The following is a 23,742-nucleotide window of genomic DNA, read 5'->3' as shown; positions in this document are numbered from 1 at the left end:
CAGGGAGCAGAAGGACCGAAGTACACTGCTGAGGGGAGCAGCGGGCGGCAGGAGAGGTCTGCGCGCCATGTGGGACCCTCCTCCAGTGGCCGGGGAGCAGCCGGGGATCGAACCGGCGCTGCAGAGGCTGCGGGCAGCTTCGCAACCCAGCGCTCAACCGCTGCGCCACCAGGGAGGCCCCATTTTCTTTTCTTCTGGTTAAATTTCTGAATGCTTGAAATAGCTTCCAATGAATTTCTCAAAATTTACATAGTTATATTTTCTGACTTCCCCAAATAAGAGGTTGCAAAGTGGCTTATCATGAAAAGCAACAATGTGGTATTTAAAAAAAAATTTTTTTTTTTAATTTAAAGTTCATACAGTGTCACTTGAGGGGACACACATCCACAGAGCCGAAAAATCAAAATATATGACAAGATAGAGAGTGAAGAGTGGCTCTCCCACCTCTGCCCCCATCTGCCCAGCCCTCCGCAAATATGTAATCACTGAGATTAGTTTCTAGTGTGTCCTTCTGAGGTTTTTCTAGTGCACGTTGAAACAAATTTAAATATATGTTTTTCCCCTACCTCCCCAGGCACTGTCTACTGCCTACTCATTTTGTGCTGTCTTGGCCCTTCTTACATCAACTAGGACTTCCCTGTCTGTGGTCTGTAGGGGAGGAATAACCTTTTTCTACCCTTCAAGATTTTTTTGGCTGTCTAAATGTGAAATTGACATAAGACAGATTAACAGGAGAAAAACAAATGTAATTAGGTATGTACATCTAGCGATCTCACATAGACATGAGAGGTCCAGAGATATATAGGCAAAAGCAAGTTTTATGCCATCTGAGCCAGGGAATGGGCTAGGGGCCTGGGGCTTCAAGGGAAGGAGGTAATTCACAGGAGGATATAAAGAGCACATGTTCGGTAATTACATGTTTGCCTGCCATACAGAAGATGGGGCATGGAGATAGGATGTTATTGATGGCTCTTTTTTTTTTTTTTTTTTTATTCCCGGGCCAGGCTCCCTATCTAAATTCTTTTTTTTTTTTTTTTAAAGATTTATTTATTTATTTATACAAGCACTGGGTACAGTCAGAAGTGCGGGAGGGTGAGAGAATTCCCCAGAGCCAGAGCGGGGAGCAGAGCAGGCAGAAGGACCGAAGTACACTGCTGAGGGGAGCAGCGGGTGGCAGGAGAGGTCTGCGCGCCATGTGGGACCCTCCTCCGGTGGCCGGGGAGCAGCCGGGGATCGAACCAGTGCTGTAGAGGCTGTGGGCAGCTTCGCAACTCAGCGCTCAACCGCTGCGCCACCAGGGGAGGCCCCCATCTAAATTCTTTTAGGCAATGAAGGGAGAGATAAAAGTTTGTCCTTGAATATGCTGGGTCTTAATTGCCTTCAGTTCAAAACACTTGCTTTGAGCCCTTTCACATCGAATTCCTCAGATTTAGTGTGGCCCTTCTTCCTACCAGGGACCCGTCGCTCAGTGGGTGAAGGAGGTAGGAGTGTGGAAGGGGGCTTCACTGCCCACCTTGGAGCTTCTTCAAGTGCATAAGCACACAGTTCAAGCTCTCTGGAAATGATGGTAGCCTCCTTGACCGACACCCTCAGCGAATACTTTAGATTGGGTTAGAGAATTGAGTCAAAGGCAGTATTTTCCATACAGTGGTTCTCAGGTTGAGGATGAGATTGCAGCAGAATCTTTGCGAGAGCTTGTGTAATGTGAAAAGCATTCAATATTGTCGTTTCCTCCATTTTGAAAGTGGAAATAATTCCTTATCTTTCTGATCTCAACCACAGAAAGTAAAGCATAGCAATTTGTGCTCTAGAGCATGAGTTGAAAATAAAAAAGATTGAAAAACATTGTTCAATGGTATGCAGGATCACTCCCAAAGGCATTCACATTGGATTTTTTTGTGAAGGGAGGGCAGTGGTGAAGCAAAAAAAAAAAAAAAAGAAATCTTCCTCCATGTCAAAAGCAGGGCTGTGCATATAGTACACAAACAGATACGCACAATAATGCGCGGAATTAAAACTTCATCGGGGACGATTAGTTAACAAATGCTTACCAAGGCTCATTAGGAGGGCGACAGTGAGCAAAATGGTTGAGAGACACTGTCCACGGGCATGTGGTCCTTGCACTTGTTGAGGAGAGAGTTGTGGAGAGGGTAAATTTAGAGCAGATGAAGAGCTGGTTTCCACGGCACGTCTGTGCGGGGCTCTTTGGACCAGCTTGGACTGACTTGGACTTGAATATTTTAACTCTTGTAGTAAGGGGTAGAGGAAAGCTCCCTTCCTCCCAAACTCGCCCCCGCCACCCAGCTGGACTCAAGTGGTGCGTGAGTGGCCACTCGCAGATAGCGAGTCCCAGCAGTACTGGATGCCAGAGCTGGGGTTGCCCTGAGTCTTCCTGTCCCTTTTATTCTAGACGTTACAGACCAGAACTGAGGCCCCCTGCTGGTGATGGCGTGGAACTGTCTCCCGGTCCAGTGGTCCTTCCCTCCCAAGAGGGAGCCCAGTGAATGTTGGGAGATGACTCCAAAGACATGGGTCTGTTTTTGGAAGCCTGTTTCTCACTAGCTGTTGGCTAGAGTGAACTACGCGTCGAATTTGGAAATGCATTGAGCTCTGATTTGGGCAGGGCGAGCAAGGAGCAGGTTTATTCTGGTGGAAGAACGGCGTGAGGGAGTGGGTTTGGTACGTGAGCAATCTTTCCCAAGTCCTGGTGAAGACTGTAGAGCTACTCTGGTTCTCTTTTTCTTAAATCTATACCATGAGGTGAATCAGACCAAAGATACTTTGCATTTTATTGCGCTCTGGGGGTGAGTACTTGACACAGTGAGAGGTATGTCCAAGAATTTCTTTATTAGCAACAGTTGGGTGGCCAGATCACTCTCATGGCAAAGAATGAAACAGACGTTGGCAATTTCACATTGGATAAAACCACATTCCCAGACGGTCTTCTTTTGGTGTCTGCTTTCTTTCCTTCACTGGGATATCTTCTTTACTAACACCTGGAATTCTTCGAAACTAACTTCTCCATCGCCATTCTTGTCCAGTTCCTGGAAGAGCTCATCTATGGTGCTCGGACCCTGGTTTTGGACAAAGAAGATGGGATGGTGAGAGGAGAGAAAATGAACATTACTATTCCACATTCTTTGGAATTCGATTCTCTGAAATTTGGGGCACTGGGTCTGTCCAAGAAGTCTGCTGAGTTTTCGTCACGTGTTGCTGGGAGTTAGAGGATGAAAAACTAACTTTCGCTGTGGTGTTACTGCTTCATATCACAGAATGGGCTATTGTTTACTCCCGCCAACATTTGTTATTTTAATATTGTTAACGTGTATTCTAATCTAACTGATTTCCTAGGTAGTCTTAGGCATTTTTCTTTTTCTTTTTCTTTTTTAAGGATTTATTTATGCATACAAGAACTGGGGTACAGGCCAGAGGCATGGGGGGTGAGAGGATTCACCAGAGACAAAGTGGGGAACAGAACAGGCAGATCGACTGAAATCCACTGCTGAGGGGAGCAGCGGGTGAGTCAGGAGAGGTCTGCTGCACCATGTGGGTTGCTCCCTGGCCGGGGATCGAACTCATGCTGCAGAGGCTGTAGATAGCTTCATAGGTTGTGTCTCAACCCCTTGCACCACCGGGGAGGCCCTTAGGTAATTTTCTAAAAATATTCCTTTGACAGGAAGGACGAGTACTTCATTAGACTGCTGGGGGTGTGGGGGAGCGTGGATCCACAAATAGTTGAGGACCCTGCCCCAAGGGTTCCCAGGGAGCTGGTCGGTGCCTAGGGCTTACCGTAGCCTGTGCAGCCCCTCCAGCCACCCTGTGGAGAAGCTCCACGTTACAGGTGGGGAAACAGGCTTCGAGACAGCCGCTAACTAGGTCCAGGGCCCACGGCTGGTAAGTTGAGGGCTTAGGGTTCTCACAAGGACTCGCGCGCCCAGCCCTGTCACCAGCAAGCATCCCAGTTGTTCCCATACCCGGGGCTCGGCCCATCTCTATGCCACGCACGATGACTTTGGCTGGTGGGCTAAACAGATTGACAGGTCCGCTCCCAGGGGTTCTGATTCAACAGGCCTGGGGTGGGGCCCGAGAATCTGTTTTTCCAACAGATCCCCAGACATTGCCGACGCTGCTGGTCCTGGACTGACCCTGCTCGGGGACCCCAACTTGAGACATTGCATGAGGCCCTCATGTCCAGCTCGATTCCCTTTTCACTACTGACAGGTTGGACATGTCTGAAGCCGACTTAAGTTTTGTCTTTACCATAAAATTCAAATCTTAAAGCCATTACAACGCTGACTTTCAGGTATGGGCGTATCTGAAGTAACAGTTGAGTTTATAAGTTAGCATATATATTTTATAAATATAGATATTTAAGTACATACAAATGCATATATACACACACACAGAGAAATAGACCACGCAAGCACCGTAGACTGATTTTCTTAAGACTGCCCACTAAGTGTTGGTCTTGTCGATAGATCCTACTTAGAACAGTGAAGCCCATTTATAAGTTATCCTCAAATTAAAAAAATAAAACTGTGGTAACACCTCACAGAAACTCTATCATCTTAACTACCTAAGTGTAGGTAAGTGTGCGGTTTGTAGTGTGTGTTCATGTTGTGTGTAATAGATCGCTACAGCAGGGAATGCTTTGCCGCCTGAGATTCCTACAGAGGAACTTGGCCCATTGCCGTTAATCCCCAGACCAAACTGTTAGTTTCTCAGCATCTGTTTTGTAAACACCTAACACTGTTCTCCTGGAGCATTTGCTAGAATCGAAAGCAGATGAGTGAGAAGTAAATGGGGTATAGCTTGGGAAACGTTAGTGAGCCCAATGGAAATATAATCAGATATATGACTTAGTGAGCAGAGTTCTCGAACTTTCCTTTAGTCTCCCACCTTTATCCAAATTGTAAAAGTCATTCATGCTTTTTGTAGGAAGAACATAAAATAGAGACAGAACAAATCACCAGTCTTACCTTTCAAAACAGCTGCGTCAATGGCCTAAGCTTTCCCGTCACTTGATTATTTTTCTTTTATTGTTATATTTCTCCCTTTTAGGATTATTCATACTAATTATGATGCTTTTTCTTCCTTTTGGAAAATGTGCGTATTTGAGAAGTCAGCCTTTCTCAGATTAAGTTCTGACAAGTAGGATAATAATTTTTTTTTAATTTTTAATTAATTGTATCTTTTCTTGCTAGCTCCTTTAACTTTTTCAAAGTTATTTTATGTTTTAACTATAAGAACATGAATAGAGATCAGATTATAAGGTCATTGAATTCAGCTGCTTTTCTTTTATGGACTAAAAATGGAAACCTTCACAACTAAAACCAGAAACCTTCACATATATTGGCAGAAGGGACGTTTCTGGTTAAAAACTGGGAAGCAAATTCTTTTTTCTGGAGTTTCTGCTAAATAGTGGCCACATTGACATGACAGTTAGGGCGTCGCTTCCCAGCTAAAGATTGCTTTAGTTGCAAAGGAAATCGAGCCAAGAGCAAGGCCTTTCCCTGCTCCTGCTTGCCTCCAGGTGCATTTTGATGTTGACAACTCTGGGATGGTTTTGACAGGAAACTTTATGGCTGAGGAAATTTAATCCTTTCCCATAAGTTGTTTAGAAATGCCTGGTTGCCTCATTAACACAGATTTAGATGCTTAACACAAATAAATACAAATGCTTTTGAAATATAAACAGTGTCCACCGAGGGCAATTTGTCAACTTTAAACGGGGTTTTCCTAACAGACTGCCAGCTAAGGGTTGGCCTTGTTGAGGCATCCTACCAGGAACAGCGAGGTGTGTCCAAGGAGAGCTAATATCGTTTTACAGACCTCTTGGTTTTCCTAAAGCCTGGCACAGGCGTGCTGCAGCCTTGAGTATGTTTATTGTAGACCTGGCGTGGTAAAAGTGTGGCCTGTGTTTCCTCTGTGGACAGTCCTGCTGAGGCTGGTGGGGAGGGGTAGAAGCCTGCTTTCTAGGCGCTTGCCCTCTGCGACGTGGCCAGCCGTCAAGGGGGAAAGAGTACATGTCCGAGTGCCCCCTTCTAGGGACCCCCCGCACCTTGGGTGCTGTGAGGATTCGTGTCGCAGACCTTAGCCTCTCCCCGGTGTCCTTTCCTGTCCCCTCAACCCCCTCCCACCAGCAGAGGTCCGCTTCCGGGGCTCTGCAGTTGGCCACTCACTTTCAGCAAGCTGGGGAATTCAGCCTGAATCAACAGCCTCAGCTCCTCCTTCGACAGCTGGTCAGGGTCACCTTCTTTGGCAGCGTATTTTGCAAAAATGTTCTTCAGTTCTTCGGCAGACTTTTTAACACTCATTTTGGTGTCCTGTAGGTGTGGGGGGAGACATGAACTTACCAAAAAGCTGAAGGGGAGTTTCCTGCTGAAGATTACCGGCAGGATTTAAGTGCCATTGGGCTGGCTCCTCCATATGAGAGGAGGTAAATGAAGAAGAGAGAGAGAGAGAGAGAGAGAGAGAGAGAGAGAAGAAAAAGGGGGGCAGGGGAAGACATGGAAGGGAACCCTAGGAGCTGTACCAGTAACTGCCAAGGTGTTCTACAGATCATCTTAGACACTGTTAAATGTCTGTTCTTCCAGTACATGTGTTCGGGTATAGTCCCCAGAACCACTTTTTTTTTTTTTTTTAAAGATTTATTTTTATTTATTTATTTATTTATTTTATTTATTTATACAAGCACTGGGTACAGTCAGAAGCGCGGGAGGGTGAGAGAATTCACCAGAGCCAGAGTGGGGAGCAGAGCAGGTAGACTGACGAAGTACACTGCTGAGGGGAGCAGCGGGCGGCAGGAGAGGTCTGCGCGCCATGTGGGACCCTCCTCCGGTGGCCGGGGAGCAGCCGGGGATCGAACCGGTGCCTCAGAGGCTGCGGGCAGCTTCGCAACCCAGCACTCAACCGCTGCGCCACTGGGGAGGCCCCAGAACCACTTTTTTATGTACCCGCTCTGCATTCTGTGGCCGTGGTCTTGGAGAACGCCTGGCCACAGGTTCTAGCCTCTGAGATACTGGTGATATCTCTTGATGACACAAAACCACCTTCTCTCCAGACCTTTATCTTTCACACCATTGTAAAAGAAGCAGAATATCAGTGCAAGCAGACAGTGCTCTAGGTAGTACCAAAACTGCACTTACCTGGTTGCCCAACGAGAGGCAGCTAGCAGAACGCAGTAGCAATGAAGAGCTGAACAGGATGTGAGACTTTTATAGCCTTTACAGACACACCACCCTGATTATAAAATTTTCCTTTTGTTTGTCATTTAAGGGTAATTATTAATGATTTTTGAAACCCACGTGGAAGATGGCACTCACCTCCTAATTAAGGGCAAGAGCCAATAAAGGCCAATCTTCTCAGTTGCTTAATGGGTCAGAGTCCCAAGAGTCAGCTTGGGATTTTTTTCCCCCTTAGATTATATTTCCCCTCCAACATGGAATTATGATATTTGTCCACATTTCAAGAAACATCAGTATATTTTACTTTTCAATTTAGTTGCATATTTAGGCTTGAGAAATAATTTTCTTCACATCCAGAAAAAAGTTTTAAAAATGACAGTATGACCGCTCAAGTCCCTCTGCAGTTTTGTGCATCTTAGGTCCACGCATATTTGAATAAATGAATGAAAGAACAGAATATTCATTCTTGAATATGAATATGAATATCACTGAGAAACAGTGGGGGAAAGCAACACAATAATTTGTGGTTCTACTTGGCAAAGCGAGATCACCAAGAACATAGTCTTCTCTCACCTTTTTCGTTATTTGTTGTTCTTATGTCTTGCTTTCTATTTCTTATTATCTTTTTTTTACCAAATATATTTTTCATTCTAAAAACTTGTGAACGCACTTGACTTACTTTTAGTCCACTGGAAATGCTTCAACCTTTTCGCAACTGCCAGGATTTAAAATTGGAGATAATGTTTATTTCTCCTGCAAAGAGTTCTATGAAAGAACTAGGACGTTTCCAGAGACCATTGATCTGCTGCTGATTTTGACTCACAAGCAGGGGTTCCAGATCCATGTTAAAAGCACTCGCCAGCTTTTAAATCCTTGTACACTTTCACTCTTGTGCAGTTTTCTCTCACACTTAATCATATCATGTCCAAATTGAAGAGTGACATATTGGACTATTTTTTCCTAATACTTTTCAGTTCTAAAATTCTAGGGTCTTACTTATTTTGGTGCACAAATGTGAAATCTTATGGGGTTCCCTCAAAGCTTCCCACCAACCCTGAACCTTTATCACTCCATGCACCTTTACTGTCCTACAAATATTATTTGAGCTTTTATTACAGATTCTTTGATGTGAAATGCATTAGTACTGAAATATGTATTAATTCACTTAGAGTAAAGGTAGGCATTGGCTTATACTTGACACAAAAATATCCTGTGCATTTTAATCAAGGCTCGAGATAATTTCTGGGTTTTGGGGAAAAAAGTGATTTTTGTTGAGCAACTGTCACAAGAAATTCCTTTTTCCTCTTATGCCTTCTTTAAAAATTTCAAATCTTTGGGAAAGTTGCAAGAATAGTCAGTAAGCATCAACTTTCCTTTCATCCAGATTCTCAAATCACTCACATTTCCACATTTGTCCATCTATGGACAGACAACTCTCCCCCTTGAACACCTGAGAAGCCATTATAGGCATCCAGACGCTTGCTCCCGAAACCCCTGGGCATCTGTCTGCTACCCAACCACACACCCACAGAGCCAGTCTGACCGTCCATACTCATATCTCCCCGGTGGGTGAAATAACATCTTCCACTATCTGTTCTCTTCAGCGACCACTTGTGAGCTGAAATCAACATGGTACTTGTTATATTTCTTGTGTGTATATGGAATAAGTGATTTTAATAACTATAATTACTTAATAACTACATAGTGCATAAACTATATGATTTTATTAGGTATCTGACAGGACACGTGGCATATATTCTGTTATGATGTGTATATGTATAGATATAAATAACTCTAAGAAAAACATTTGGTTAACAGTCCTGTAGGCTACAAATCTCTCATTTCAGAGGAGGACCTGGTTCAGTGAGACCAGAGCTGTTTGCTGTCAGAACTTGTGCTGGTAGTGAATGCTAACAGACCTTGAAAAACGAGCCATGGGTCGTCTTCAAATTGCACTTGCTCTTCTCTGCCATCACATCTCCCCTCTCTTACGTTCTCTTTACCTGTGGACTCAAGCGTGAGGCTAAAACCTCAGCGAGAAACATGAACTCCATCAATAGATATTCTCATGAAACATTAACTAAACATGTATGGAGATTGGCAATAAATACAGGGTGTGTTCAAAAGAGTGCATTTTGAAACTAGAGAAGGGGGGAAAATGACAAGCACAAGATTGGTAATGGAAAAATGGAGAGGCAAAGGTTATTTCTATCCTTGCCATTCAATTGCTCGATCTTTGGACAGACTTATGTCTTTCCTCAGAAAGCCACGGGTATCTTTAACAGCTCTGGGTACCACGGGTCTCCTGAGCTCTGCATTCTCCTCGAAGTAGACAGCAGGAAGCACCTGTTAAGTGCATTCAGGAAGAGAGTACAGTCAGTCCCCAGGCCCTGGCAAGCAAAATGGGCACAGGTTTGTGTTATCTTCGTTCCTGAGATTTAGGAGGGACCCTGATTACCGAAAGCTGGGGCCTGCCTGCAGGTGCTGGGTGGTTGTGTTCCCAGAGGCCCCCTAACTATAGCCCTTGCTTATTGGGGGCTGATCTTCTCCATGGGCTGTGTGCTGCCTTCATCCCCCAACACTTTACCTGGGGAACCCCCCTCTCCCTCCCCCGCCACAGGACTCCTGAGAAGTGGAGACTTTGGTCACTTTCTCTAGAGATGTTCAAGGACCTGCTCGAGGTCATGGCTCTGGGGAGGGGTCGAGCTGGGATTCCGGCCAGGCCCAGCATGCACCTTACCCACCAAGCCACCTACCCCTCCACAGGACAGCGTGTCCATGAAGCAAGCCGGTCAATGTTAGCCTAAGACCCAGAGGTAGCACTTATACCTACTTCTTATGTTCACACCTGAAGGCACTACTTCACACGTCAAGGTTTCCTGATGGAAGGAACAGGCCTTCGTTTCCTGGAGGAGAAATCAAGTTAAAATAGAAAGCAGATTTAGAGGATCACTGGAGGCTTTCGTCTTGGTCAATTCCAGCCCCATGCTGCTCTGAGACACCCAGGTTGGGGATCAGGAAAGGAAGTAATGGCCTTGCGTCAAGTGAGAGGCACCCTTGGGTGCGGCCCTCCCCCACAGTCTGCTGAAGGGCACCCCTTGCAGCTGGGCACTATCCATGGCCTCTCAGACACCCCCCTGCATCTCTTAGGACCACCCTAGTCCCTTATCTCTGGTAGTTTTTGAGAACAATCTAGGGAGACTTAATTACAGAGCAGTTGGTGAGACCCAGACTCTGTGCTGAGCTCTGGTGGAGACTGAAGGGGTGGTCCCTGTGCTGGGGTATCGCACGAGCGGAAGAGCAGGCCTGTGGGAAATGCCAGCCACGGCTGCTGCTGCACCAACAAATTTCCACAAACTTAGTGACATGAAGCAACAAGCATTTACTTTCTTACAGTCCTGGAGCTCGGAAGTATAAAATGAGTTGGCCGCATTCCTTCTGGAAGCTCTAAGGGGAGCGTCTAGAGCTTCTAGAGACCGCTTGCTCTTGACCCCTTCCTTAATCTTCAAAGTCAGCAACGTAGCCCCTTCTGATCTCTCTCTGCCTCTCCCTGTTTCTCTGTCTCTCGCAGCAGCACATTTCCTGCTCCTCCTCCGGCCCTCCCGCCTCCCTCTTATCATAAAGACCCTGTGGTTACGTTGGGTCACTTGGATAACCTGAGGGAGCCTTCCCAGCTCCAGAGCCTCGGCTCGATCACATCTGTAAGATCCCTTTTGCTATAGAAGGTAACACTCACAGGTTCTGGGGAGTAGGACTGGGGCGTCTTTGAGGTGCCACTATTCAGCCAAGCATGAGGACTAACTGAAAATGCATGAACAACACATGCGTTATTTATTTAAGAGGGGATCCTAGCAGTGGTATTAATTAGGGGACAGTAAGGAGAGGTGGAGGGGGTCCCTGAAGCACAAGCCATGTGGAATGGAGGGAGACGGCATCTTAAGAAAGTATCACAGAGGTGACAGGTGTGGCTTGGGCTGGGGAGGGGGCACAGAGGAGCCTTTGGCGTGGACTTGTCTGAGTCAGGGCTGCACCACGAGCTAAAATAGTTGGAGAGGGCCTCCCCGGTGGCTCAGTGGTTGAGCACTGGGTTGCGAAGCTGCCAGCAGCCTCTGCAGAGCTGGTTCGATCCCCAGCCACCGGGCGAGGGTCCCACATGGCGTGCAGACCTCTCCTGCCGCCCGCTGCTCCCCTCAGCAGTGTACTTCGGTCCTTCTGCCTGCTCTGCTCCCCTCTCTGGCTCTGGTGAATTCTCTCACCCTCCTGCGCTTCTGACTGTACCCAGTGCTTGTATAAATAAAATAAATAAATCATAGGAAAATGCAAAACAAAAATAAACTAAAAATACTAGTTTATTAGGGAATTAAAAAAATAAAATAAAATAAAATAGTTGGAGATCCTGAATGTGCTGGAAGCTGAGGCCCAGGCGGAGCTGTGTGTGCTCCGCAGTGGTGCCGGGTGAGGCAGTGTGAGGTGCTATAATATGGATACCAGATGGGTTCATACTTGATGCTCGACTTGAATATGGCTTGAAGAGAATCAAAATCAGAAACAGGCTTAAAAAAAAAGAACAACAACAACAAAAAAGGGCCTCCCCTGGTGGCGCAGCGGTTGAGCACTGGGCTGCGAAGCTGCCCGCAGTCTCTGCAGTGCTAGTTCGATCCCCGGCCACCGGCGAGGGTCCCACATGGCATGCAGACCTCTCCTGCCGTGCCCGCTGCTCCCCTCAGCAGTGTGTTTCGTCAGTCTGCCTGTTCTGTTCCCCAGTCTGGCTCTGGTGAATTCTCTCACCTTCCCGTGCTTCTGACTGTACCCAGTGCTTGTATAAATAAATAAATAAATCTTTAAAAAAAAAAAAAAAGGAACAGAAAAACCTGTTGAGCAGGAGGAAAGGAATGTGCTGGGGACATCCTTGTGGAGAATACTTCAGGAATATACTACGAAATCTGAGAGATTTGTCTGTGAACACGTCTGCTGGGAGGTAAGGTCCCTGGATGAAACGTTCAAAGGCAAGGACACGGGGGAAGCCAGCCTTACCCGGACTCTGCCACGTAGGTGGGAAGGCTTCTCCCTCACACACTGCCATTGAGGAATTTCATCTTTGATAAGAGGACAGCGCTTCCCTAGACTTTATTGTTTGAGGCACCAGGACTCATGACGTCTTGAATCCATTACACTTTTATCATGGTCTGTAGAAACTTCGGTAAAGGTTAATTAGTGGTGCTTTTACATCTCTTAGAACTTTATCACCACCAATATTCGTTACTTATTGATCCTTTTTTATTTTTCTTATGCTAGATGGCTCAGTTCCAAGAAATCACAGGTCTCTCGTGGGGCCTGTCAGCCAGTATTTAGGCAGAGTCAGAGTGGGCAGAGGCGACCCTTTTGTAACGGAGGGGACATTCCCTCCCTGAGATGCAAAAAAAAATCTCAGGTATATTGGAAATGCTGGGTTCAGAAAGAAAGCATTTTTGAGGTTCTTTTCCTTAATCACTCAGTAGTGATCCAAGATATCTTCGGAAAGTGTGATGATCTCTTGTCTCAGGCTTTTTTGTGGAAGGACTGCTGGGAACAAAGTCGTCCTTAATTTTGTTGCTGAATCAGGGAGCTTGTAATCCAAGACACAGTCTGCTGTCATCTTTAGAGCCTGGAGGATCGCCTGGAAACTCTGCAAGGCGGCTGGTGGGGAGATGTGGTGCTTTCTGCCTCCCCAGCTTCCCCTTCCAGAGTGCTGGGTGCCCTCAGCTTGTGCCTGGCCTGGTCAACCTTCACTGAGTGTGTCATGGGGGTCCCCCAGCCCGCCCTCCCAAGCCAGACCCCAGAGGGCAACTTACCTGTCTTTGCTCTGCTTGTCTCCTTTTCTCCAACCTTCAGGGTATCATTCAGAGTCGGAAAACTACTTGCACGCACTGCCCCCCTTTGCTCTAACACTTTCTTTGCCTTTACGGCTGGTTACTGTGCTCACATGTTTTAACCAGAGGGTCACCGTGGAGGAACACCCTTGGTGCTCCTTTCCCGGCTGTCATTCCAGGAGAAGGTTGTGTTGACGGATCCTGAAAGCGGCCAGGATGCGTGAACTGCTACTGTCATGTAAGGCCTAAATGTACATTTCACCATTTGGGCCTTAAGTTTGTGTTTTCATTGAAGTAATACTGTGCGCGAAGTTGCTTTTTTCTTTTTTAGACTCAAGCCACTTTACTGAAGGGCTTCAAGGGAGGGAAGAGGGATGGGGGGATGAGGTCCGATGCCCTTGGACCACTGGGGATCTCCCCATGTCCCCAGCTTCCCAGACACAGACAATATGCTTTTCCTGCAAAAGGCCTCTCAGGAAAAAATTCAGCAGCCCTCACCTCCGCTCCACCACCCTGGACTCTGGCAGCTGTTTCTCCTGCTATTTATCTCCTGGTTTCTAAGTGGGCCCCTCCTGGGGCTCTGTCAGGAATTTGCAGATCTTCCCTTCTCTTCCTCACCCCCACTTTAATGTTGGAATTCTTCTCTGGTCTTGCGTTTGTCAGTTTTGTTCCACGTAGGCAGTAAGGCAGGTTTCCTGTTTTCGGTTGGGTTATTTGACTCTGTTCTCAATGCTTCATACTAGAACATTTCTTGACTACCAAAGACAATAACTGAACAAACTGCATGAAAAGACTCTTCCTGGGTAGACTTCATCGCTGTAAGTCGGGGTGGGCTGAGGACCACAGGCCAGGACGGCTTCGTGGCTGTGGGCCTCCCAGATGGCTTAAGCGGAAACTGAGGCTGTGAATAAACTTAGGACTTCTTAGATTCTGTGTCGTGTGGTGCAGTCTTATCTGCTCTTTCCTAGAAAATACATAAGGGGCTGGGCGTTTAAAAGCAGCTCAGGTTTGTGAACTGGACGCTAATGCCCTCTCTCACCCCTCCTCAATAATACTATCTAGCCATAATTAGCCAAGCAGAGAAGATAGGAAAGAGACGCCAAGGCCAAAAGCACTTCAGAACTGAGCACTCCATCCAACAAGGGGGTAATCAAGTTCGTTCTCCACCCCTTCCCCTCAATGACTCTTAGAGTGTACTTGGGACACAGGGTTCAGATGGCTTGGAAAGTTCTGGGGCGTTGATAAGATCAGACAAGTTCTTGGAAAATTTTTACCTCAGGAAATTACAGTTGTGAAGGATTTCTACAGAGCAATATGTGGCAGTTAGGGTTTGGGGGGGAAAGAAACGGAAAGGTTTTTATGAGCGGGAAGCTTGAGCAATCCGAATTCAGCAGGTTATCTCGCCGGTAGCCTGTTCTCACAACTTAGAAAAGAAAGCTGAAACGAAGTCATGAGAGGGTCTTAAACAGATGAGGAAACAGACCAACGCCTGGTGAGAAGAGGCTCTTCGTAAAAATCACATGATTCTGAATTTCTGTGAATTAATCATCAAGATAAATCTGAAATGCTCGAGTCTGAGTTCATTCGCTCACTCGTGTGTCCGTGCGGTTGGCACCATGGGCTGTTGCTCACCTGTGAGGGGCTGGGCGTGCTGTGGTAAGGAAAAGCTGCTCCGGCTCTCAGTCATGTAAAGTCTAGCACACTCTCTGCACCCAAACCGAGGATGAGAGGATGAGAGGATGGACCAGGCCAGCGGAGCCCCCTGGACTGTCAGCTCCGTGGAAGCTCACAATGGATATGCTAATTGAGTTGAGGCCTCAAGGTGGAGGATGGCTTAATTTAAGAAAAAGGGGGTGGGGTGGGAGAACATGTTTGGGGTAGAGGGAACACCATGTCCTGAGTCCCCATGTGGGAGGAAGGAAGAGGCAGTTGAAGAACTGAAGATGGTCTCGGTGACCAGAGCTCAGGGTGCACGGGGAGTCATGTGGGGTGAGGCTAGAGGGCTAGGCTGGGCTGATATCCCAAGTCAAGGATTTCAAGCAGGTGCTACTCTGCCTGCGCCTGCAGGGTGGCCTGGGGCCCTAGGAGGGGGAGTGTGGGGCAGCCTGTGAGGAAAGTCTGGCTGTGGCCTGAGTGAGGGGCTGTGCTTTAGTTGGAGGTGGGAGCCTGTGCATGGGAAGTCTGGAGGGGGTGAACTGACAGAACTTGACAGGTTAGATAGGAGGGGGGAGGGAGAGGGGGAGAGGGTAGCATGCTGATCTACAGAATGTGCTAGAATAGATACTGCTTTTTTTTCTTTCAAGAAAGGAATTCTAAAAGTGCTTTTGGTATAGTGCCATACCTCAGATTTATTTCAGGTTCTCTTCCAGACCCCCCGCAATATAGCAAATGTTGAAATAAAGTGAGTCATTTGGTTTTCCAGTGTGTGTGATAGTCACATTTGCATCAGACTCTAGTCTGTTAAGTGTGCAATTGCCTTATGTCTTAAAAAAATGCACTTACTTTAATTCGCTGCGACCCGGAGACACAAAGTGAGCCCGTGCTGCTGGAAAAATGGCGCCTGGAGCCGTGCTTGCTGCACGCTGGCCCCAAACCTTCCATTTGTGAAAAATGTAATATCCGTGAAACACAGTTGAGCAAAGCACGAAAAAATGAGGCATGTCTGTGCGTCTCCACCAAGATTGACAGATTTGCTTCTGGAGGATCTTTAGGGAATGAAGTGGGCAGTGGGAGGGGGTTGTTATTATGGGGGGGTGTGAATACCAAAGTGGGAGGCCCCAGAAGCCCAGAACGCGAAGAGTGAACATTGCCTGGACCGACAGGTTGAGTAATGACAGGAGGAAGGTCATAAAGCTGCTCCTGATGAATTTTTTACGAGTGATTTGAATGACTGATGAGAAGCAGAGACGAAAAAGAGCGCGCTAGGAGGAGTGTGGAAAGCATGGTGATATTGGAGGAGGAAACTTGGAAGGAATGATTCGATCTTATTGTTTAGGGAGCATCCTTACCCCACCGATCATTCCTCTAAAAGTGAAGCTTGAAATTTGGGAAATCACATTTTTACAAAATAGCAAAACCAAACTTGTTTTGTTTTCGCAGGTGATTGATATGCCCGAACACCACCCCGGCAACTTGGGAGGAACAATGAGGCTGGGAATGAGAAGAACCGTTTTCAAGACTGAGAATTCAATATTAAGTAAGTTTCTCAGATCATTTGTTTTCCAAGACCTTGGTCTTTGGCATGGCTGAGTGTGCAACGCCCGGTGGAGGTGCACCCCGCCCTTCCACCAACCCCTTCCCTTCTAGAGGCTCTGCCTCTCACCTGTCTGCCCCTGCGTTGGTAGTACACACACAGACGCCCCTTCTCCTTTACTCTTCGTGAACCCTGCCCAGGGGGGGCTGCTTTGTGAGTCAACCAAGGGCCCTGAGATGCCCCTGAACTGGGAGACCCCTGATTCCAGCTCAGTGCTTTTGCACCCACTCTTCTCTCCACTGCACTGGGCCCCGCTCCCTGTTTAATTGCTGCGTGTCTGGCTGGTTTTAGTGGCTAATTCATGGACTTCTTGAGAAGGAGGGCAGCTACGTCTCTCACACTGTGTTTCTCTGGTCCCCCGGAAGCTCCAGCTTGGGGAGAGGAAAACAGAATGTGGCTTGCCACCTGGCATTGGCTGGTTTTCCTACTCCCGATAAGGTTCTCATGTCTGTGGCACTCTCCCCGCCATCCCACAGAGTAACATATTTTATGGAAATAACCATGTAAAACACCAAAGTCTTTAATTCAACATAATAAACAGATCTTGAGGGCCTGCTCCGTGCCAAATGTGTTAGATTCTGCAGATACAGGAGTGAATGGTACAGATACCAGCCCTGCCCGGGAGCCTCAAAACCAACAGGAAGTGTGATAGAGGGGGTCATGAGGTGCTAAGAGGGCCAGGTGCAGAGGAAGGGGACCCAGGTCTCTCAGATGTCAGCATCATTCCTGTGAAGTTAGAATACTTTAGAAAAATGCCTTCTTGAAGGAAAAAACCAGAAATTGTGAGTTTCTCCTCTAGAGATAATAAGCAGCTTCAAAGAATAGAAATAGAAAGCTTCCTAGCAACAATAAGAGTTTAAAATGGAAAGGTTTCAAGGTATACACTTTTCCCTACTTCCTCTGGATAAGAAGCCATTGTTTCCTAAGTGACTCTCTTTCCTTAAGAATTTAAGAATTGTTTTCCCTTTGTACATATTAGCAATTCTTTGGCTTTCAGATGTTTTCAAATACTTTGAAACTTGGTTCAAACAATTGCCTAAGTGACAACAGATGGTGAGTGAGACATGGGATGCTTTAAAATTTTATCTGCTATAGAAGATGCAGTGACAATCATACCAGGCTTTTAAAAAGGGCATTGTGTTCAATATGTTTAAAAATTGGATCTGTCTTGATGGAAACCAGCCTGATTTAAAATTTTTTTCTTTACAGTAGACACAAAAATGAGTTGATGATTCTTATCAGTCTTAAATATAACACCAACATTTGTTATTTCTTATTTTTTTTTAAGATTTTATTTTTACTTGTCTATTTATGCATACAAGAACTGGGGTGTAGGCCAGAGGTGGGGGGTGAGAGGATCCACCAGAGACAGAGCGGGGAACAGAACAGGCAGACTGACTGAAATACACTGCTGAGGGGAGCAGCGGGTGAGACAGGAGAGGTCTTCTGCGCTGTGTGGATCAGCTCCCTGGCTGGCCAGGGATTGAACTTGTGCTGCAGTGGCTGGGGATAGGCTGATAGTACTGAGTCTTTAACCCCTGCACCACCATGGAGGCTCTGTTTGTTGTTCAATTAGTACCTTTCACCTGTCTTGAAAAATTTTTTAAATTGCTTTATTGAGATATAATTTCCACACCATACAATTCATAAGTTAAAAGTATACAATTCACTGGCTTTTATCGTATTTACCGGGCTGTGCAACTGTCACCACAGTTAAGTTTGCACATTTTTATCTCCTTAAAAAGAGATCCAGTTCCCTTTAAAGCTCACACCCCTCCCCCCAGCCTTAGCAACAACTAATCTACTTTTTGTCTCCATAGATTTGGCCGTTATGGAATCTTATGTGGTATTTGTGTTTGACTTCTTTTGTTAACACCATGCTTTCAAGGTTCATCCACCTTATAGCAGGTCTCAGTACTTCACTCCTTTTTATGGCTGAATACTATTCCATTGCATGGATATACCTTCATCAGTTGATGGACTTTTGGGTTGTTTCCAGGCCTGTGTTAAATTTAAATTGTACTGAATAGATTGTAAAAGCCATGTGAGTGAGTGTATGACCCTCTGGTCCCCAGGAGGCATAAGGTTTGCCTTCCTGCCTGTGCCAGATCTTCCACAGTGTCCCAAAAAGGCTGTGACAGAGATAAGAGATGAGATTAGGATCACCGTGCAGGACTCTATTGAGTGTCATAAAAATATAAAAGCAAATGGCACCATGGTGTTTTGTGGGTTTTTTCCTAGTTGGCATCATCTTTGGTAGGAGCTTGCATTTTTTTTTTTTTTCCCCAAACTGCCACCTTTCTTTCTTAGGATTTATTTATGTACTTTTTTTTTTTTTTTTAAGTAAAAGAGAATACTTTGAAGTAAAATCAAAGCCTAAAGGTCTAGGTACAATGGCTGAATTACTAGAATGATTCTAATTTTTATCTTCATTGAGAACAATTCTTTTCTTAGTCACCTGTTCCTTAAGGATTACGAAAATGATGTGTTTTCTTTTCTCTTTCTTTAATGATTTCATTTATTTTTGCATAGAAAAACTGGGGTGTAGGCCAGAGGTGGAGGGGATGAGAGGATTCACCAGAGACAGAGTGGGGAGCAGAACAGGCAGATCTAGTGAAATACACTGCTGAGGGGAGCAGTGGGCGAGAAAGGAGAGGTCTGCTGCGCCATGTGAGTCAGCTCCCTGGCCGGGGATTGAACTCAGGCCTTTGTGGTGGTAGTGCTGAGGCTTAACCCCTAGGCCATCAGGGAGGCCCCACATTTTCTTTTTTTTTTTTTTTTAATAGAGGCATGTTTTTTTTTTATTTATTTGTTTTTGTTTATACATGCACTGGGTACAGTCAGAAGCGCGGGAGGGTGAGAGAATTCACCAGAGCCAGAAGCAGAGCAGGCAGGCAGAAGGACCGAAGTACACTGCTGAGGGGAGCAGCGGGCGGCAGGAGAGGTCTGCGCGCCATGTGGGATCCTCCTCCGGTGACCGGGGAGCAGCCGGGGATCGAACCGGCGCCGCAGAGGCCGCGGGCAGCTTCGCAACCCAGCGTTCAACCGCTGCGCCACCGGGGAGGCCCCCCACATTTTCTTTTAATTTTTAACCGCTTTTTTGACGTATGACTAAGATACAAAAAGCTGTCTATATGTAACATATAAGTTGATGAATTGAATCTGAGTTTTCTGGAGTGGAGATTTTAGGTACAAATCGATTTGGATGAAAATACTGCTAGTCATTCTTTGCTCTGTGAGAAATGTGTCCCAGAGGCCCACCCAGTCCTGTGTTCTGTATGTGTGTGCTGTCTTTGTCTGCAAAGGCTTTTCTTTTAAAAGGGCTAATGACTGTGTGTGGAATTGTTGAAACTGGTTCAAGTGTCCTTAAGAATAAGATATTTTTCTCAGCTGGCTACTTCACCCTTCATGTAACTCATTGCATATTCATGGTCTTCCAAACTATCTAGCATGCTTAGTTTTAATAGTCTTTAGTTTAATTTTTTCATGTATCAAGCATTCATATCTCTTACTTGGGCATAGAATCTACTGATTCATTTCCAATGGCTAAACATTTCGGGTTGCTTCTGGCATTTTCTTAGAAAAACGCTGATGCCAACATCTTGACACAGTGTTTTTGTTCTTTTAATCGTTTCCTTAGGATAGATTTCCAGGAGTCAGACAATTAGGTCAAAGAGTATGAACACTTTTATGACTGCTAATTGGGCCGGATTGTTTGAAAGAAGAGGTGAACCAGTTCATAGTGCCTTTACTGTACCTTAGTGTCCTTACATCCTCTTGGCTTTTTGCTTGTGTTTTTATTATTTTCCTTCTAGCTCTATTAGCAAGAACAAAAAAGAGCCCTTTACTATTGTGCGTTGACAGGTCTTTTCATGGCTACAAGACAGGAACTCCCCGCACCCACTCTGATTTACTTGTGGGTATATGGCCCATGTCTGCAGTCTCCACCAGCACTTAAGCCTGGGAAGGGGGAATCGACCTGCCCAAAGGCTATTACCTAAATGACCTAAGCCAGGTGTCAGGAAACTTTTTCTGCAAAAGGCCAGATAATGAATATTTTCAGCTGCGGAGCCTTATGGTCTATGTCACAAATACGCCACCCTGCCATTGTCGAGTGAAAACAGCCACCCGCAGGTATGGGAATGAGTGGCCTGGCCTTGTGCCAATAAATAAACCTGTATTTATGGGCCCTGGAATTCGAAGTTCATGTAATTTTCATGCATCATGAATTATTATTTTCCTTTTGATTTTTTCAACCTTCTGAAAATGTGAAAAACATTCTTAGTTCGTGAGCAGAAAGAAACCAAGGGGATCTTGTTTTGCCTAGAGTTTCCAGATTCCGGGTTTACAGAGAAAAAATGCAGGCTGAAGGAGGCCTGTGGCTGTAGCAGGAAGTCAGCTCCCCTCCTGGGGAGCACTCAGGGAAGGCCCCCCATGAGGCTGTTTGCCTGCGTACACACCCAACTTAGCCACAGAATAAGGCGGTCCCCCCTTTTCTCATGGTGCCTAGTTTGCCACTGGGACTCATGGCCCGGCTCCCCAGCCCGCCAGCACAGTCACACCCCTCGGTGTTACCTGACAGCCACGTCTTGCAGTAAACTCGTCAAACGCTCTACCTTCCTGGTCTGTATATACTACATGTAAATGACGCCCCCTTTTTAAAGACACCATTTGTCTGTCAAGGCAGGTAGGACTTGTCTCCTCATAGTGACCCCTTACTTGATGGATTAACTCACTAGGGTCTTTAGAAAAGCGGGGGAAGTGGCCGGAGCACTTAGGGGTTACATGGATGCTTTGAATAGTGAGAGATGTAGAGGGAAGGGTGCCTAGAGATGAAGGGGATGAGCTCAGGCGAGGGGGGCGCCTGGGAGAACACTGAGGCACTTTGTTATTCGAGGGTTTTAAGACACCCAGAATAGACTCAATTGTCTTCCCTGTGGCTCTCACCTGAGCTGGAGATGTGAACTTACAAGAGAGCAACTCAGGCGCAGGCCCAGGGGGAGCCTAAGAACTTGTTTGCTAGCGTGTCCACACTATAACAGGCCCCAGGCTTCCTTCTCCAGTCGGGTCCTAGCTGTGTTGCCAAGACATCCAGGAAGGAAGACCAGTCTTTTGTCCGTGACCAACATGGTTTGCAAACCACGCGGCCCCCGACCAGAAACATGTTTTCTGGACGCCCGCGGCAGCGCGCTGCGGCCAAGCACAACCCCGCTCACAGCTGCCCTGCAGTCTCGTCCAGCTGGTGTAGCGATGCCCCCCAGCCCACGCCCGCGTGGTTAGGGAGCCCTCGCCTTTAGAGACAGGAGTGTGCAGCGGTGGGAGGAGGCGGAGGCAGAATGCAGAGGCTGCTCGGGAGGCAAAGGGCCACCTCGCAGGGCTGGGCCCCCGGGCTCGTCAAAGGGGAACGGGTGCATTTCTTCCTCTGTGGGTGCCATTCAGTGGCCAGTGCCACTCTGGGTATTGGGAGTAATTAGGGGGCCCCTCAGTGCTGGGGACTGTTCAGCTGGGGACCAGGGCTGACCCCCCGGGACGGCGAGATGTGAGCTGGCCGGAGGCGGGGCGTGCCTGGGGGTGAGCCGGAGTCCGGCGCGGGAGTGGACATTGGCTGCCTTGGGAGAAGGCTCAAGTCCCGCTAGGGACGCTCTGCGTTTCCTCTTAAGGAGGAGAAGGACTTGACTAAAATGCTTCGTCCGGCTTTACTGTGAGGGAGGGTTTTGTTCGGAGGCAACCGAGGCAAGCGAAGGCCAGCGGCGAGGGTAGCGAGCCCCAGGGCGGAGGAGCTGGCTGGAAACCTTGGCCCGGGGCAGCCGCGGCTCCGTCTCAAACCGGAGAGCGGTGAAGAGATGGGGAGAGGGTAGAACAAAATATCATGGGCTAGAAAAATTGCTTTTGCTTTCTTATTTCTTATCAAAACGTTGATAAAGAAAACCAGCTCCTAGTTCCTGGTGTGATTAGATTGTTAGGAAGTTTACGGAGAAAAAAGCCAGCAGGAAAAGCCTCGGCCGGGTTAATGAGGTGATGCACGAAACCGCCTCACGGCGGCCGAAACCTCCTCACGGCGGAGGCCTGGGTGTAGGGAGCGGGAGCCGCGGGCCTTCTTCATTTGTCCTGCAGAGACACAAATTCGAAAGGAGCGGGGTGGGGCCTGGAGAGAGGAGTGTCCCCCCCTCCCCTGCGGTGGCCCCAGTGCAGGGCAGCGCTGCCCCCTGCTGCTGCTGGCCCTGTGCCCGTCCTCCGTCCTCCGATGTGTTTGTGGAGATGGAGATGCCTAATGGGCTCACTGCTTCTTTAATCGCAGCAGATGGCGTTTATGCCTCCCTCCCCACACTGAGGCAGCCCTTCAACCCCAGGGCAGCCCAGCCCCCTGGAGCCACACTACCCCTTTAGGGGGCCCCTGTAGCCTCAGATCTCCCTCACGGACTATGGTGCTACTCCCCTGCGCTCGTCCTCTGCTTGTGACAACAGACGTCAGAATACCTCCTGCCTCCTGCCTCCCAGCTCACTTGTGAGGGGTAGATCAGGTGTACCCCTGGGTCCTAAGAACAGAGGCTGGCACCGAAGAAGCACCAGGGATCAACTGTCCCTGTTAGGATCATAAATGTGAAGGGCTTTTTCTGTTTACCTGTGATTTTCTCACAGCTCAGGTGAGTGGCGGTGAGTGACCCAATATTAAGAATGGGGTCCCGGGCCTCCCTGGTGTCACAAGGGGTAAAGGCGCAACCTATGAAGCTATCCACAGCCACTGAAGCACGAGTTCGATCCTCAGCCAGGGAGCTACCCACATGGCACGGCAGACCTCTCCTGACTCACCTGCTGCTCCCCTCAGCAGTGTCAGTCAGTCTACCTGTTCTGCTCCCCACTCTGTCTCTGGTGAATCCTCTCACCCCCCTGCACCTCTGGCCTGTACCCCAGTTCTTGTATGCATAAAAAAAGAATGGGGTCCCATAAGGAGAGTGGAAGGGGAGCTTGATAAGGGGGGGCAGGCATCCTTGGTCTGGCAGGTTGTCTCCAGTCCCTGTTCTGGTCTCTCCGCTGCCCACCTGCAGCTAGGCGCCAAGAGGAGAATACAGAAAATGTAAGAAAACAGATGTTAAAAATGGGGTAAGAATACTAAATGGTGGGAAGAGAAGCAAGCAATAAAAAAGAATGCAACACTGCACTGTTGAGTTAAAGGCCAGGATTACCATTTTTAAACTACAGAATTAGCATTTTTATACAAGAAAATTGAGGTAAGAAAAGAACATGAAAAATAAATTCCGGGAAAGGGGAGTGATGCTGATACTTGAAGGGTAGATGTTTTTAGAGAAATGAAAGGAAGATCATACTAAAATCTACAAGTCCTAAATAGAGGAGAAAGGTTTGGCCGACCCCGACTGTGCACCAGTGATTAGGACCTAACAGGATCAGTACATTTATTCCTCTCGACACCCCAGGATCCCGCTGCATTTTGCAC

General features: G+C 47.2%; 2 protein-coding genes across 2 annotated transcripts in view; one reads left to right on the top strand and one right to left on the bottom strand.

The window, feature by feature from the left end:
• The window catches only part of CTPS2 (CTP synthase 2), a gene marked incomplete at its 3' end in the record, with an annotated part of 73,972 nt that overhangs the window by 35,806 nt on the left and 14,424 nt on the right, over positions 1 to 23,742 (top strand). Inside the window, exon 13 of the mRNA XM_084258040.1 lies at positions 16,136 to 16,232. Coding sequence (XP_084114166.1) covers positions 16,136 to 16,232 — 97 coding nt within the window. The remainder of the gene's footprint in view (positions 1 to 16,135; positions 16,233 to 23,742) is intronic.
• On the bottom strand, positions 2,970 to 6,317 carry S100G (S100 calcium binding protein G; the record flags this gene model as incomplete). Its single annotated transcript, XM_084258041.1, has 2 exons — positions 2,970 to 3,074; positions 6,183 to 6,317. 2 exons carry the CDS (start codon positions 6,315 to 6,317, stop codon positions 2,970 to 2,972), a joined length of 240 nt encoding a protein of 79 aa, XP_084114167.1.

Source organism: Talpa europaea (genome assembly GCF_964194135.1).
Source record: "Talpa europaea genome assembly, chromosome: X".
In the NCBI taxonomy this organism is placed as follows: domain Eukaryota; kingdom Metazoa; phylum Chordata; class Mammalia; order Eulipotyphla; family Talpidae; genus Talpa; species Talpa europaea.
This window is presented reverse-complemented; position numbering and strand designations above follow the sequence as displayed.